Raw genomic sequence first — 13,139 nt, 5'->3', positions numbered from 1 at the left:
TACTATGATCACAAGGTATTAGCACTGGACATAATCCATAGTAAAGTATACTTTATTTGGCATGTTCCCTCACATTTTTACTGCTATCTTTTTTAATGTAATGTGCAAAGTCAGCCATTTGAACAATTAACCCTCTGAATCCCAAACAGTTTGTGTTTGTTTCATTTATTTGCTCCTGTGACATTTTTCCCCACTGTGGGCTCATTTTTGCACCTCTATTGAAACGCCACAGCTATGGGCAGATGTAGAGAAAAGTCTTTAACCTATTATGTCATAAATCATATAAAAATATTTATTTTACATAAGTGCACACAGTTGTTAGCAACACTGGAGAAAAAAGGCGATTCTACATACGATTGATATTTCACTGCTTACATTTTTTGTCATACTAATCTTCTCTCTGCTCTGTGTAAACACGGCCTGCAGTTCAACTGAAAAGTCCCTGAATCTCTGTTATGTGACTGTTGCTTGCAACTGCTTCCCTGTTGCAATGAGTGCAGATATATATATATATTTTTTTACAGATTTCAAGCAAATAATTTATATACTTTATTCAACTTTAAATTAAGCATTTAGAACAATATGATTTAAATAAAATATCATGATCTTAAGCTTAGATTTAATTGAGTTTTCCAGTAGAATGGTATGTCACTGATGGTTAATTCAATGACAGTTTTTAAAGATAAAGAATTTATTATTTTTATTATTATTTCTATTAAACAGACTGCCTTAACACTGATTTATATGCTGTTTAAGTGCTAATAAAAAGAGTTGTGTTGACCTTAAGCCAGGAGGATCTTGAATAATGTTCAAGATCCCACACTTTGTGAATTGGGATAAACCAAAGGTGAATTGACCAGGTCAGCAAGGACATGCCTGTGCACCAACAAAGAGAAGGCCGAGTTTAACGCAGTTCCTCTATAACAGTTTTGACCAATAAGATTGTTGCACATTCTATGGAAAGGCACTGAATACTGTGAACTTCATCCATCCCTGAGAAGACGGCTACAGATTAACATTTTGTTAACAATAGGCCTCTGAACAGTAATGGTCCTTGATATCAAGCGACTTGGCATTGCAGAATAAACAACTTTACCTGAGAGAAGTTGCTTGTCTTCTATCTCAGAAAAAGAACCTGTTCAGCAGTTCAGACAGAAAAAAATCTTTTTGTCTTGTGACATTGCTTCACTTGATAAGTCTCTCTGTCTTTAATACTGTTTGAAATTTGATGAACACTAAAAGTTACCTGTTTAATGTTGCCCTTTTTAGAAAATAAACTAAATGCTCTGTTTCCTACTTTCCATGAGTTAAAATGAAAAGATGGATTCCGCTGTCATGTCTTTGCATGAAATGCAGAGCTGGAGACCTGTTAGCTTGGCATTATGAATGGAAGCACAGGGAAACAGCTGGCCTAACTCTGTACAATGAAACACCTACCAACACCTCTGAAACTGACTGATTAACATGGATCCATACACAAGCAAAATTCCTTAGAGCATAAATTATGGTAGGTTCTTAACCTTAGCATTTAGGTTCATCAGGTTAATTTGTACTACATATAATAAGGTAGGGCCATAGCCATAATATTTCATCTGACTGGTCAACTGACATTTTACATAATATTGTAGGGTTATAGCCATAATATTTTAATTACACAGATAAATTCCCATAAATAATACTGTAAGGTCCTAACCTTAATATTTAAACTTGTGAGGTAAATTTGTAATGCCCATCTCATTTCTCTACTGGAAAGCACTTTGGCTCAACAGCTATTGTTTAAAATGTGTTATATAAATAAAGGTGACTTCACACTCAAGCTCCATGTTTAACTCACACACGAGCAAAATCTCAAAATGAAAAACTATTTCTTTACACCTGCACATGTAGATTGATATTTGCTCTTGGTCATAAACTTGAAAGGTTAAAATGGACAAAAAATATTGTTCAAGTAAAGATGTGTCCTTTTTGTGATTCTACGGAGGAAAAAGTATGTGCACCACATGCCTCTCATGTTGGACTACATGCTCTGGTGCCTTACAGTCAGCCGAAGCCTATTTGGGACCATTATAAATGTTTTACCAGCTTTTAAGATCTTCTGTTTATCTACATTAGATTGCTACAATCACTTTGTGTGAGCAGATGTTACCTTTCATTTACGATTATCCTGATAATAAAACGTGAATATATGTGAATGTGTTCCGACACCTTGGCCTTAAAGCTCACCTCCTTGACGCCTACAGTTGCACAGATAAGAGCAGCTGTAAAAGAAACTGTCCAAATAGTGTATAAAGAAAATTAATATCCAGAGGTGTGTAACAATCAGGGCTGATAAGTTCAAAGAAACTGATGTGTTTTACTGTACCTAAAGCCGTGACTTGAGACACCACAGTCACATGGCTGGTTGCCATGTACTCTGGCTGGTTGCATCAGAAATATGCGTGACGCAGCAGACAGACACAGGCAACTAAATATAGTTCTGGTTTTCACTCATCCACAGCTGTTTAAGCATGGAAATTTTTCTGAAAAAATCCCAAATAATGAGGCTTTACTCTGTACTGTGATACAGATGTCTCACGATATACACACACACACACACATTTATATATATAAAATGTATATCATGTATAAAATATACAAGAGTGCAGCAGAATTGTCACATTAAAAACAATGAATAACAAATAAAATTTCAATAGGGTCTTCGCACCGTTCAGTTAACAGCATTTAAATTTGCTCGCATATAACAATTGCACACAGACAAATTAGACTGTAATGATGATAGATAGATAGATAGATAGATAGATAGATAGATAGACAGACAGACAGACAGACAGACAGACAGACAGACAGACAGACAGAGAATGTATGATAGTACATGTGTTCATACAGTTTTGTGTTTCACAGCTTAGCTACAGTACAAATTCTTTATTATTCACTTCATCTTCTAAGGACTCTCTCTGGTGTGGGATTTGACTTGCGTTTGGTTGGCTAGTGTTCACTGACCCCCGACAGCAGGTGCAAAATTTAGGATCTACTTTCACACAACTGTGAGGCTCCATAGTCCTGCACATGTCACTGGTTCTGTGGACTGTGAAGAGGCAGCTCATTGGCTGCAGGAAAGATGGGCTGATTGGTTTCAGAGGTTGTGACGATGCAGCCAAATCCTTTAAATGCCCAGCAAAGAGATTGTCTATCAATGAAGTAGTAAAAGGGGGGAACATCTGTGGCGGAGGAGAAGGATAAGGTTTTTATAAGAAGCTTTTGATAGACTGCTTGCTTTGGCTGGGTTCCCTGCTTTTATTTACTGAATTCCAGAGGTGACCAATATACAAAAGAAGAAAACAAAAATAAAAAATGAAGATCATCATTGGCATTGGAGGGTAAGTTTTATTTGGTCTATTTACCATGCTGTCTAATAAGCGAGACTTGCAAAAACCTGAAGTGTAATCCATATTTATGTGATGTGTTGATTTTAGAGTGACCAACGGTGGGAAGACTACTTTGACAAATAGACTACTAAAGACATTACCCAACTGTTGTGTGGTGCATCAGGATGACTTTTTCAAGGTAAGATGAGTTAAAGTATTTTTTCTTTTTTCTTTTTAAGTAACTAGTAATATTTTTACAAGAAAGATACAGTAAAATGTTTATGTTATTACTGTGAAGTTATTGCATTATTGTAAGTATTGTTTTTTTTTTTTAGATATTTCATTTGATACATTAAAGTTGCCCTTGAAGACATTTTGTGCTCAGAAATAACCCACCAGTCTGACCTGCAGATGTCCTGTCATCGCAGTAGCCTAGTAATGCATCTGGCTGATTGTGTCCTGGACAGCCAATGAAAGGACTTTTCCACTTAAAGTCAGACTTTCAAGATGTTGCAAAGTTCTGCAACCCACATTTTTGAAAGCATTTAACGAGGCCAGAAGATTTTATTTCAACCATAACCATCTGTTCGTGCTGCATTGAGGGACAGCAAAAGATGATTGACCATCAAACATCATTTTCATCACATATATTTAAGTACTTCGAGAAGACAACACAACTAAAAGAATTAAAAACTCCATTTCGAAAGAGCCTGCATTTTTACCTTTAATGAAAAGAACATTTGAGACAGTTTGCCAAACAAGCAAGAAGCTCCATTCCTCAAAGCTTTAAATCATCAATGTGACGCGACAATAAGCATTACCACCCTTCCGTAGTTTTAACCACTGTAAAAGAAGCTATGTAGGAAACTGTGTCCTAAGGTTTTGGAATCCAAATCGCATAAGCGAAATATTGCTGATAACTATTTAACCGCACCTAAAACTGTCACCGTGCGTTCACTTTTGGTGGAGACGAGTCCTTGACTTGTCCTGTCCAGGTGTGATCAGCTCCGACTGGTTACTAGGTTGCAGCAATGTTTTATTGGTGACTGTTATTTCAGAAACCCGATCAAATAGAAGTCGGGGAGGACGGCTTTAGACAGTGGGATGGTAAGAATGGATTTCACGTAGGAAAACCATGCAGTAATGTACTTTTTCTTTCCTGCACATTTCTTTAGTTTGGTAACCAATCAATCCTAAACTTTGTGATACTTTTCAAATATTCTGTGAATGCTACAGACATTCACTAACCGTGACTAATGTGTGTTAAAGCACATTGGTGAGGACTGTTGAGTAAATGTGTGGTGAAACCTGTTCTTCTCTGTTCTTTCCTTGTTCTGTATCAGTGATCACAGCTCTGGACATGGAGGCTATGATCAGCACTATCAAAGGCTGGCAGGAGAACCCTGTCAAGTTTGCCCGCTCACATGGCATCAGTCTCTCACCTGAAGCTGAGAAATCTGACTCAGAGGACAAGGGGGTCCATATTCTCATTGTGGAGGGGTTCCTCATCTACAACTACAAGTGGGTCACTTTTCGTTTTCCTCGTTATTCTATACAGGCTCTAAGACGCATCATATGAGCCTCTTGACATCAGAAGCTTTTCACTAATCTGAGCTCTGGTTTCCTCTGTGCAGGCCTTTTATTGACATCTATGACAAATGTTTCTACATTTCCATTCCTTATGAGGAGTGCAAAAGGAGGAGAAGGTAACAAGCTCTTGGAGTAATTTTAACTAATTCCACTCAAAAGTTAAACACTCTAGCACTGAATATAATAATACTTTTTGTGTCTCCTTAGTGCAAGGACATATACAGTCCCTGATCCCCCCGGCCTGTTCGATGGCCACGTCTGGCCCATGTACTTGAAACACAGAAAAGAGATGGAGGACAACTGTGACAGAATAGGTTTGTAAATTTAAAAAGCAAAATTCTCTTCAGCAAAGTCAACCCTAACTGCTAATCATCTACTGCAAATGACTGTCATTCACTTCTCACTTGTCTGTTTCTGAACAGAGTACCTTGATGGAATGACATCAAAAGAGGATATCTACAACAAAGTGTACGAAAGTGTTCAGAACTGTCTCCTGAACAAATTATAGGTAAATAAAAAAAAATAACATCTTCTACATACTGACAGATCACTAATAATTGTTTGGATTCAATGTATGTTACATCCTTCTCTCTCTCTCTCTCTCTCTCTCTCTCTCTCTCTCTCTCTCTCTCTCACTCTACAGCAGGACGGGGCTCACAGTGGATTTGTGTATAGACTTGTAAATATCATTTTGAATGATTGTGTAACACCAGTTCTATTATTCCAGCCTGATTTGTAAATAGGAAATCATGTAACTTATTCAGAACTAATGGCAGAAGTGTTGTGTTTTGTATGATCCTGTGTAACTTTTTCTAAAAGATAAGCCACCTCTGGACTGTCCAGTGTGTAACACCTGTCTGTCTCTGATCTTGTTGTACTTTAAAGTATAAAATGCCCACTGGGATTGATATGTGTCTCACAACTCAAAGAAATGACTCGACCCATTTTGCGTTTCCTGTTTTTCTTAGTACACATGATTCATAAACCACATAGACAAAAATACAGTATATAGAGGATGACTGATGACATCCTGTAGCTCTTGAATGAGCCTCTATCACAGAGATTAGATTTAGTGCTTTTGCAGTCATAACAGCAGCTGGACGAAAAGAGAGAGTGATTTGCAGTGAACATAAAGGAAAAGATAAAAGAGAAGTGATTCAATCTAACAGCTGTGTAACTGTCATCTCAAACACGAGGAAGCATTTTTTTAAAGCTATCTATTGCTTTAAAGAAAGAGGAAATAAACAGGTGCACTTGCATTGACAAAGAGAGATAATACAATATATTTGTATAAAGCAAGATCCTAATACAAATATCCTACTTTAATTAAAGACAATTTATTTCTCATCATCTGTTTGATCGCCTGGAACTCAATAATTTGTTCCCCATATAACCTTCTGTAACATAGCCATCTACAACTATCATATCTATATTTAAATACGCATTGTGTTACCTTTTAATCCATTCAATATACCCACTTTATCCTGTAAAACATTGATACTCAACTTATTACTCCAATGACAGGAGGCCAGGGGTCAGTAGTATTTTTCAGATAAAATGAATAAAAATTAAAATACTCATAACTCAACTTTGTTTTAAGTTGCTTATTTTCAAATGGACTAAGTAATGGTATAAGGACATTATTGAATAGTTACTATATAAACAAGAAAACCTGTAAATTAATTTATTGTCATTGTGGATTAGAAAATGTAAGATGCAGAGGTATTCAATTTTAATATGTAAAAGAATTGTTCTAGCTATGACCTGAAATCCATAAACAGATCAATGCTAGGGGAAACCTCAGTTTGTTTTGTGTGTCACTTTAAGTTCTAATCTTCCAAGAGAGAAACGTTGAGTATGTACAACAGCTTCTTTTACTGCTGTTCAGCTCCAGCATTGCAGACTCACATCGACTGTATTCATGGACAAGCTAAGACAAAAAGACAACGTCACCTGATGAGGAACACTTACAGTGCCTATCATAAGTATTCACCCCCTTTGATGTTTTACCCTTTTATTAACCCTTTCATAAATCAATCATGGTCAATAAAATTTTGCTTTTTTAACAAAAACTTTATTGGAAAAAACTCTTTAATGTCAAAGTGAAAACAGATTTCTATAAAGTAATGTTAATGAAAGAAAATTATATAAATAAAAATAATTGTTTGCATAATTATTCACCCCTTTTTAATTTAATGGTCTAATTCAATAGTGGTCCATCAAATTGTTGCCAATAGTCTCACAATTAGTGAAATGAAGATCACCTGAGTGGTGTGGGTGTGTTGTGATTGAGTTGTAAAACACCTGTGTCTGAAGGGTCCAGAGAGTGGTTGATCAGTATTCCTGGCTACCATTACACCATGAAGACAGAAGAACACTCTAAGCAACTCAGGGAAAGGGTTATTGAGAAGTACAATTCAGGGGATGGTTACAAAAAAATTTCCAAGGCACTGAACATCCCCCGGAGTTCAGTGAAATCAATTATTAAGAAATGGAAGGAATATGGCACTTGTGTGAATCTGCCTAGATCAGGCCGCTCTCGTAAACTGAGTGACCGTGCAAGTAGGAGACTAGTGAGAGAAGCAGCCAAGACCCCTACAACTACTCTGAAGGAGTTACAAGCTTCAGCTGCTGAGATGGGAGAGACTGTGCATGTAGCAACTGCTGCCCGGGTTCTTCACCGGTCAAAGCTTTATGGGAGAGTGGCAATGAGAAAGCCACTGTTGAAGAAAAGTCATATTAGATCTCGACTAGAGTTTGCCAAAAACACGTGGAAGACTCCATGGTCAAGTGGAAGAAGATTCTTTGGTCTGATGAGACTAAAATTGAGCTTTTTGGCCATCAGACAAGACGTCATGTTTGGCGGAAACCAAACACTGCACATCACCAAAAACACACCATCCCCACTGGGTAGCATGGTGGTGGCAGCATCATGCTGTGGGGATGTTTCTCAGCAACTGGACCTGGAAGGCTTGTAAAGATAGAGGGCAGAATGAATGCTGCAAAATACACTGAAATCCTGGGGGACAATCTTTTTCAGTCTGCAAGAGAACTACGTCTTGGGAGAGACAATGATCCAAAACATACTGCAAAAGCTACACAGAAATGGTTAAAAAAAACAACCAGGTAAATGTTCTGGAGTGGCCGAGTCAAAGCCCAGACCTCAATCCTATAGAGAATTTGTGGCTGGACTTAAAAAGGGCTGTTCATGCCCGATACCCGCGCAACCTGACAGAGCTTGAGCAGTTTTGCAAAGAAGAATGGAGCAAAATTGCAGTGGGCAGATGTGCAAGACTGATTGAGACCTATCCACACAGACTCACTGCTGTGATTGCAGCCAAAGGTGCATCTACTAAATACTGACTTGAAGGGAGTGAATAATTATGCAAACAATTATTTTCATTTATATAATTTTCTCTCATTAACATTACTTTATAGAAATCTGTTTTCACTTTGACATTAAAGAGTTTTTTCCAATAAATTTTTTTGTTAAAAAAGCAAAATTTTATTGACCATGATTGCTTTATGAAAGCAATAAAAGGGTAAAACATCAAAGGGGGTGAATACTTATGATAGGCACTGTAACAGGACATGGAACCCCCTCTGGAACTTTTAAGGAAATAAACTGCATGACATTTCTGTAAACCCTACAAGGGAAAATTATCTTTTCACTTGCATCCACACAGGGAGGTCAGAGTGAGCTCCAGAATGTTCTGCGTATGTCTTGCTCAAGAGCCAAACTAAAACCAAAGCCTTGGTTGCCTCGTGTTCGGGTGCTGTGCAAACAACACAACATGCCCTGTAACAACTGATAACTTTTCTATGTCTTTGTCTGCAGCACAGCAAAATAAACTAGCAAAATTACTGTTTAAATATATTTTCAATTTCTGGCATCAATTTCAACAAGACATGGAGTGAGAGTACTTGTGCTTAGCATTGGAAGGTGAATAGCTCTCCAAAAGTCATTTAAAAGTCACCCACTCTGCTCGACCTTCAGTCTCAGCTGCGTGCAGCATATATTTAATTTAACTAATATTTTAAAATCATGAACCTATTGAACACAAAGACTGTAATGTCTAGCTGCAGCCGAAGACATGGAATCACTTTTGACCCATAAAAGAACTTATTTGTGTGGCACAAACACTGATGACTAAGATGTTTTAAGGTTTATACTCTCAGAATACACAGTATAAGCCTTTGGTGACAGACTTTTTGTGAATTTTCCCTTGTGATCACACACGTAACCTTGCTCAGAGTACAGAGGGTGTGTCAGGGGACTGGGGGTCTTGTGATGCATTTCTGGGAGTCTTTATGTGCCAACAGTTGGAGTGTAACTGCTCTGTTAGTTTATATTTAGGCTAAGTGCTTGAGGTGTCAGGGGAATATATTTAACAAGTGTACAGCCAATTACTGATTGCCCCTCACCCTCTGGAACCTCCACAGCCTGGTCAGAGTGACCGACCGCTAAACTGAGAGCCTTGTGGGGTGGCATGTGCTCTCACGTCACCTGCTGCTATGGAAACCCCAAAATGTACAGCCAGGGCATCCATATTAGGGAGAAGAGGCAGTGACACAGGAGATAAGCAGCCATCACATGCTCCATTGAGCCCCTGTATGAGTGAGTGAGGACCGCTGAGGCATGTGAACAGTTGTGGTTATGCCACTGAATGAATGACAGGAATATTCATACCAGCCTCACTGAGTCAAACATATGTGAACAACTGTTTTTGTGCAACGCTTGAGTCTTACAACTGATTTAGCACTTATAAGCAGTCCTAGTATATGAACATGCAATAAATTGTTTCTAAAGTACAATAATGTCCTTATAAGCAGGGATAGGTATATTTTAAGTATATTTCAATGTACAGTAGAGTTACCTATATTTATTATTACTACAGTATTGAGTGATTTATTATCTGTTAATACACCAGCCTCGGCTTATGGTACCCCACAGCATGAATTATATTTTTCTGATGAATAAATACATAATCATTTGTTTCTATTCTGCTTAGAAGTGATGAAAAAAGACTTCAAGTAAACTGATGCCTCTTTTGGTAATGACTGATGAGACTGGCTGTATGTTTTTTACAGTTTACATTTTAAGATGCTAGGAGGTGAGCGATTCAGTTCCAGCCACTTGGAAGAAAAAAAGAGAAATAAGTTACAGTGTATCTGCTGTTAAAAAATCTTCATCTATCCCCACCCATTAAACAACAAATAAATAATTTTGAATTGGATTTAAAAACTCTTTTCCTCTCAAACTACTAAACTACAATTCAAATGCAGTGAGTTGGGATAAAATGTAGTGTTTCAGTAATATAAGAAGCATGTTATATATTTCAGCAGACTGCATTTATTTTCAGCATATCTCTCAAGCATTCAACTCTTGATTCTTGACATTTATATTGAGGCTTAGGTTCAAGGTCATCAGTCTAGAAGTCTATTTAGAACCGCTTCAATAGATCACATATTAAATGCTCTCCCTGCTAACATGTCACGTGTAGAAAAATTAAAACGTGAAGATGATAACAGCAGCATGTTGGTGAAATGTGAGGAGAGCTGACTAGCTTCTGGCAAAGGTTAATCAAAGATAAGCAAGACACGAGTCATGAGAACTGACAATCTGCACTCCTGTGTCCAACTATACTAAATATGTACATAACTGTAGAGTTTCATATTTCAAACATTTTTTCAATATCTCACCTGTGTTGTCTCCCCATGATCTGTGGTAAACCTTCTGGATCTATCATTTTACTCCTCAGAATGGCAGTGTGAGGCCTCAGGGAAAGATAACAGGTATATTCCTTGTAGGAGGAGTTTCTTGTGGTAAAACCATTTTAAGATCATCATCTTCGTTAATTCTCACAAGAAGCAAAGCTGTGAGCAGCCCTGGATACCTAGATTCATGGGATAAGATATATTCAAAGCGTACAAGAATTAGTCTTTCACATGGGGAAAGATCTGTCGCTGCTGTAGATGTACCATGAAAACAACCAGAAACTGTTTGTTTTATTTCCAAACACTCCCATTTAACAATAAAAGATTGGTTTTTGTGGCAACATTTGTTGTGATTTGTTTACTTTCAGGTAATACAGACAAGAAAGGCTTAATTCGACGTTAATACTTACTGGCTAAATTTTGTTGGTTATATGTCCTGCTTGGGAAGTCTTGTGCCAAACCAGTGCTGAGGATCTGTGGCTCTTATAAATCTGGACAGTGGCAGGGAACAGAGCAAGGCGGTGCTGGGCTTTGGGAGGTTTCTTTAGCTAAAAATAGAACAGTGGAGAGGATTGCCATCCTGTTGCCTTATTTGGCAGAGGAAACATATACCACAATAATTAATTTGAGAAGTGACAAACTCTAGGCTCTACATGACTCCTCTATACATCAATGCCTTATTTTTTTTGTGACCCATATCAAGCAAATTCTTTCCCTAAAAAAACCCCATTGTCATTAATAACAGTCCTCAGTTGTTATTTATGCTGAAGTCTGAGTCACACAGTGAAGGAAAGTAACTTAGTACGATTTCCTGTATTGTACGTAAATATTATCCTGTAGTTAATATATATTTAATTTTCTTTAAAATAGCTTCTATTCTTTTAAGTTGCTTTGTATTATTTTCGTTTTGATTTAATATATATATATATATATATATATATATATATATATATATATATACATATCCATTATCTATACACCACTTTATCCTCACTAGGGTCGCGGGGGGTGCTGGAGCCTGTCCCAGCTGACTCGTGCGAAGGCAGGGGACACCCTGGACAGGTCGCCAGTCCGTTGCAGGTCTCCATATACAGACAAACAATCACACTCACATTCACACCTACGGGCAATTTAGAATAACAATTAATCTCAGCATATTTTTGGACTGTGGGAGGAAGCCGGAGTGCCCCGAGAAAACCCACGCATGCACAGGGAGAACATGCAAACTTCATGCAGAAAGATCCCAGGCCCACCCCAGGATTTTAACCGGGGATCTTCTTGCTGATAGGCGAAAGTGCTAACCACTACCCACTGTGCAGCCCACCTATCTATCTATCTATCTATCTATATATATATATATATATATATATACAGTGCCTTGTGAAAGTATTCGGCCCCCTTGAACTTTTCAACCTTTCGCCACATTTCAGGCTTCAAACATAAAGATAAAAATTTTAATTTTTTGTCAAGAATCAACAACAAGTGGGACACAATCGTGAAGTGGAACTAAATTTATTGGATATTTTAAACTTTTTTAACAAATAAAAAACCTGAAAAGTGGGGCGTGCAATATTATTCGGCCCCCTTGCATTAATACTTTGTAGCGCCACCTTTTGCTGCAATTACAGCTGCAAGTCGCTTGGGGTATGTCTATCAGTTTTGCACATCGAGAGACTGAAATTCTTGCCAATTCTTCCTTGCAAAACAGCTCGAGCTCAGTGAGGTTGGATGGAGAGCGTTTGTGAACAGCAGTCTTCAGCTCTGCCCACAGATTCTCGATTGGATTCAGGTCTGGACTTTGACTTGGCCATTCTAACACCTGATACGTTTATTTGTGAACCATTCCATTGTAGATTTGACTTTATGTTTTGGATCATTGTCCTGTTGGAAGATAAATCTCCATCCCAGTCTCAGGTCTTTTGCAGACTCCAACAGGTTTTCTTCCAGAATAGTCCTGTATTTGGCTCCATTCATCTTCCCATCAATTTTAACCATCTTCCCTGTCCCTGCTGAAGAAAAGCAGGCCCAAACCATGAGGCTGCCACCACCATGTTTGACAGTGGGGATGGTGTGTTCAGGGTGATGAACTGTGTTGCTTTTACGCCAAACATATCATTTTGCATTGTGGCCAAAAAGTTCCATTTTGGTTTCATCTGACCGGAGCACCTTCTTCCACATGTTTGGTGTGTCTCCCAGGTGGCTTGTGGCAAACTTCAAACGAGACTTTTTATGGATATCTTTGACAAATGGCTTTCTTCTTGCCACTCTTCCATAAAGGCCAGATTTGTGCAGTGTACGACTGATTGTTGTCCTATGGACAGACTCTCCCACCTCAGCTGTAGATCTCTGCAGTTCATCCAGAGTGATCATGGGCCTCTTGGCTGCATCTCTGATCAGTCTTCTCCTTGTTCGAGGTTAAAGTTTAGAGGGACGGCCGGGTCTTGGTAGATTTGCAGTGGTCTGATA

The 13,139-nt window shown here is 38.1% G+C and overlaps 1 protein-coding gene across 4 annotated transcripts; it reads left to right on the top strand.

The window, feature by feature from the left end:
* Window positions 1-692: 692 nt before the first annotated feature.
* LOC110968791 (nicotinamide riboside kinase 2-like) lies at window positions 693-5,900 on the top strand. 4 transcript variants are annotated; one of them, XM_022218763.2, is made up of 8 exons: window positions 693-3,377; window positions 3,474-3,564; window positions 4,424-4,472; window positions 4,709-4,886; window positions 5,000-5,071; window positions 5,163-5,269; window positions 5,378-5,463; window positions 5,602-5,900. In XM_022218763.2, exons 1-7 carry the CDS (start codon window positions 3,352-3,354, stop codon window positions 5,461-5,463), a joined length of 609 nt encoding a protein of 202 aa, XP_022074455.1. In that variant the 5' UTR covers window positions 693-3,351; the 3' UTR covers window positions 5,602-5,900. The 4 variants fall into 4 exon arrangements, with proteins under 4 accessions (XP_022074455.1, XP_022074454.1, XP_022074457.1 ...); XM_022218762.2 differs by having other exon boundaries at window positions 707-3,377; window positions 5,599-5,900; XM_022218765.2 differs by lacking the exons at window positions 693-3,377; window positions 3,474-3,564 and having other exon boundaries at window positions 3,582-4,472; window positions 5,599-5,900.
* Window positions 5,901-13,139: the final 7,239 nt, after the last annotated feature.

The sequence above is a fragment of the Acanthochromis polyacanthus genome, chromosome 9 (assembly GCF_021347895.1).
Source record: "Acanthochromis polyacanthus isolate Apoly-LR-REF ecotype Palm Island chromosome 9, KAUST_Apoly_ChrSc, whole genome shotgun sequence".
Taxonomy (NCBI): domain Eukaryota; kingdom Metazoa; phylum Chordata; class Actinopteri; family Pomacentridae; genus Acanthochromis; species Acanthochromis polyacanthus.
The sequence above is the reverse complement of the archived record's forward strand: the minus strand, read 5'-3'. Positions and strand labels throughout refer to the sequence as shown.

Excerpts from the sequence above, each read along its gene's own strand:
- LOC110968791 (XM_022218763.2), top strand. The coding sequence starts at position 3,352 with ATGAAGATCATCATTGGCATTGGAGG. Across the intron at positions 4,473-4,708 it reads CGGCTTTAGACAGTGGGATG|TGATCACAGCTCTGGACATG; the intron begins GTAAGAATGGAT and ends GTTCTGTATCAG. Across the intron at positions 5,072-5,162 it reads GAGTGCAAAAGGAGGAGAAG|TGCAAGGACATATACAGTCC; the intron begins GTAACAAGCTCT and ends GTGTCTCCTTAG.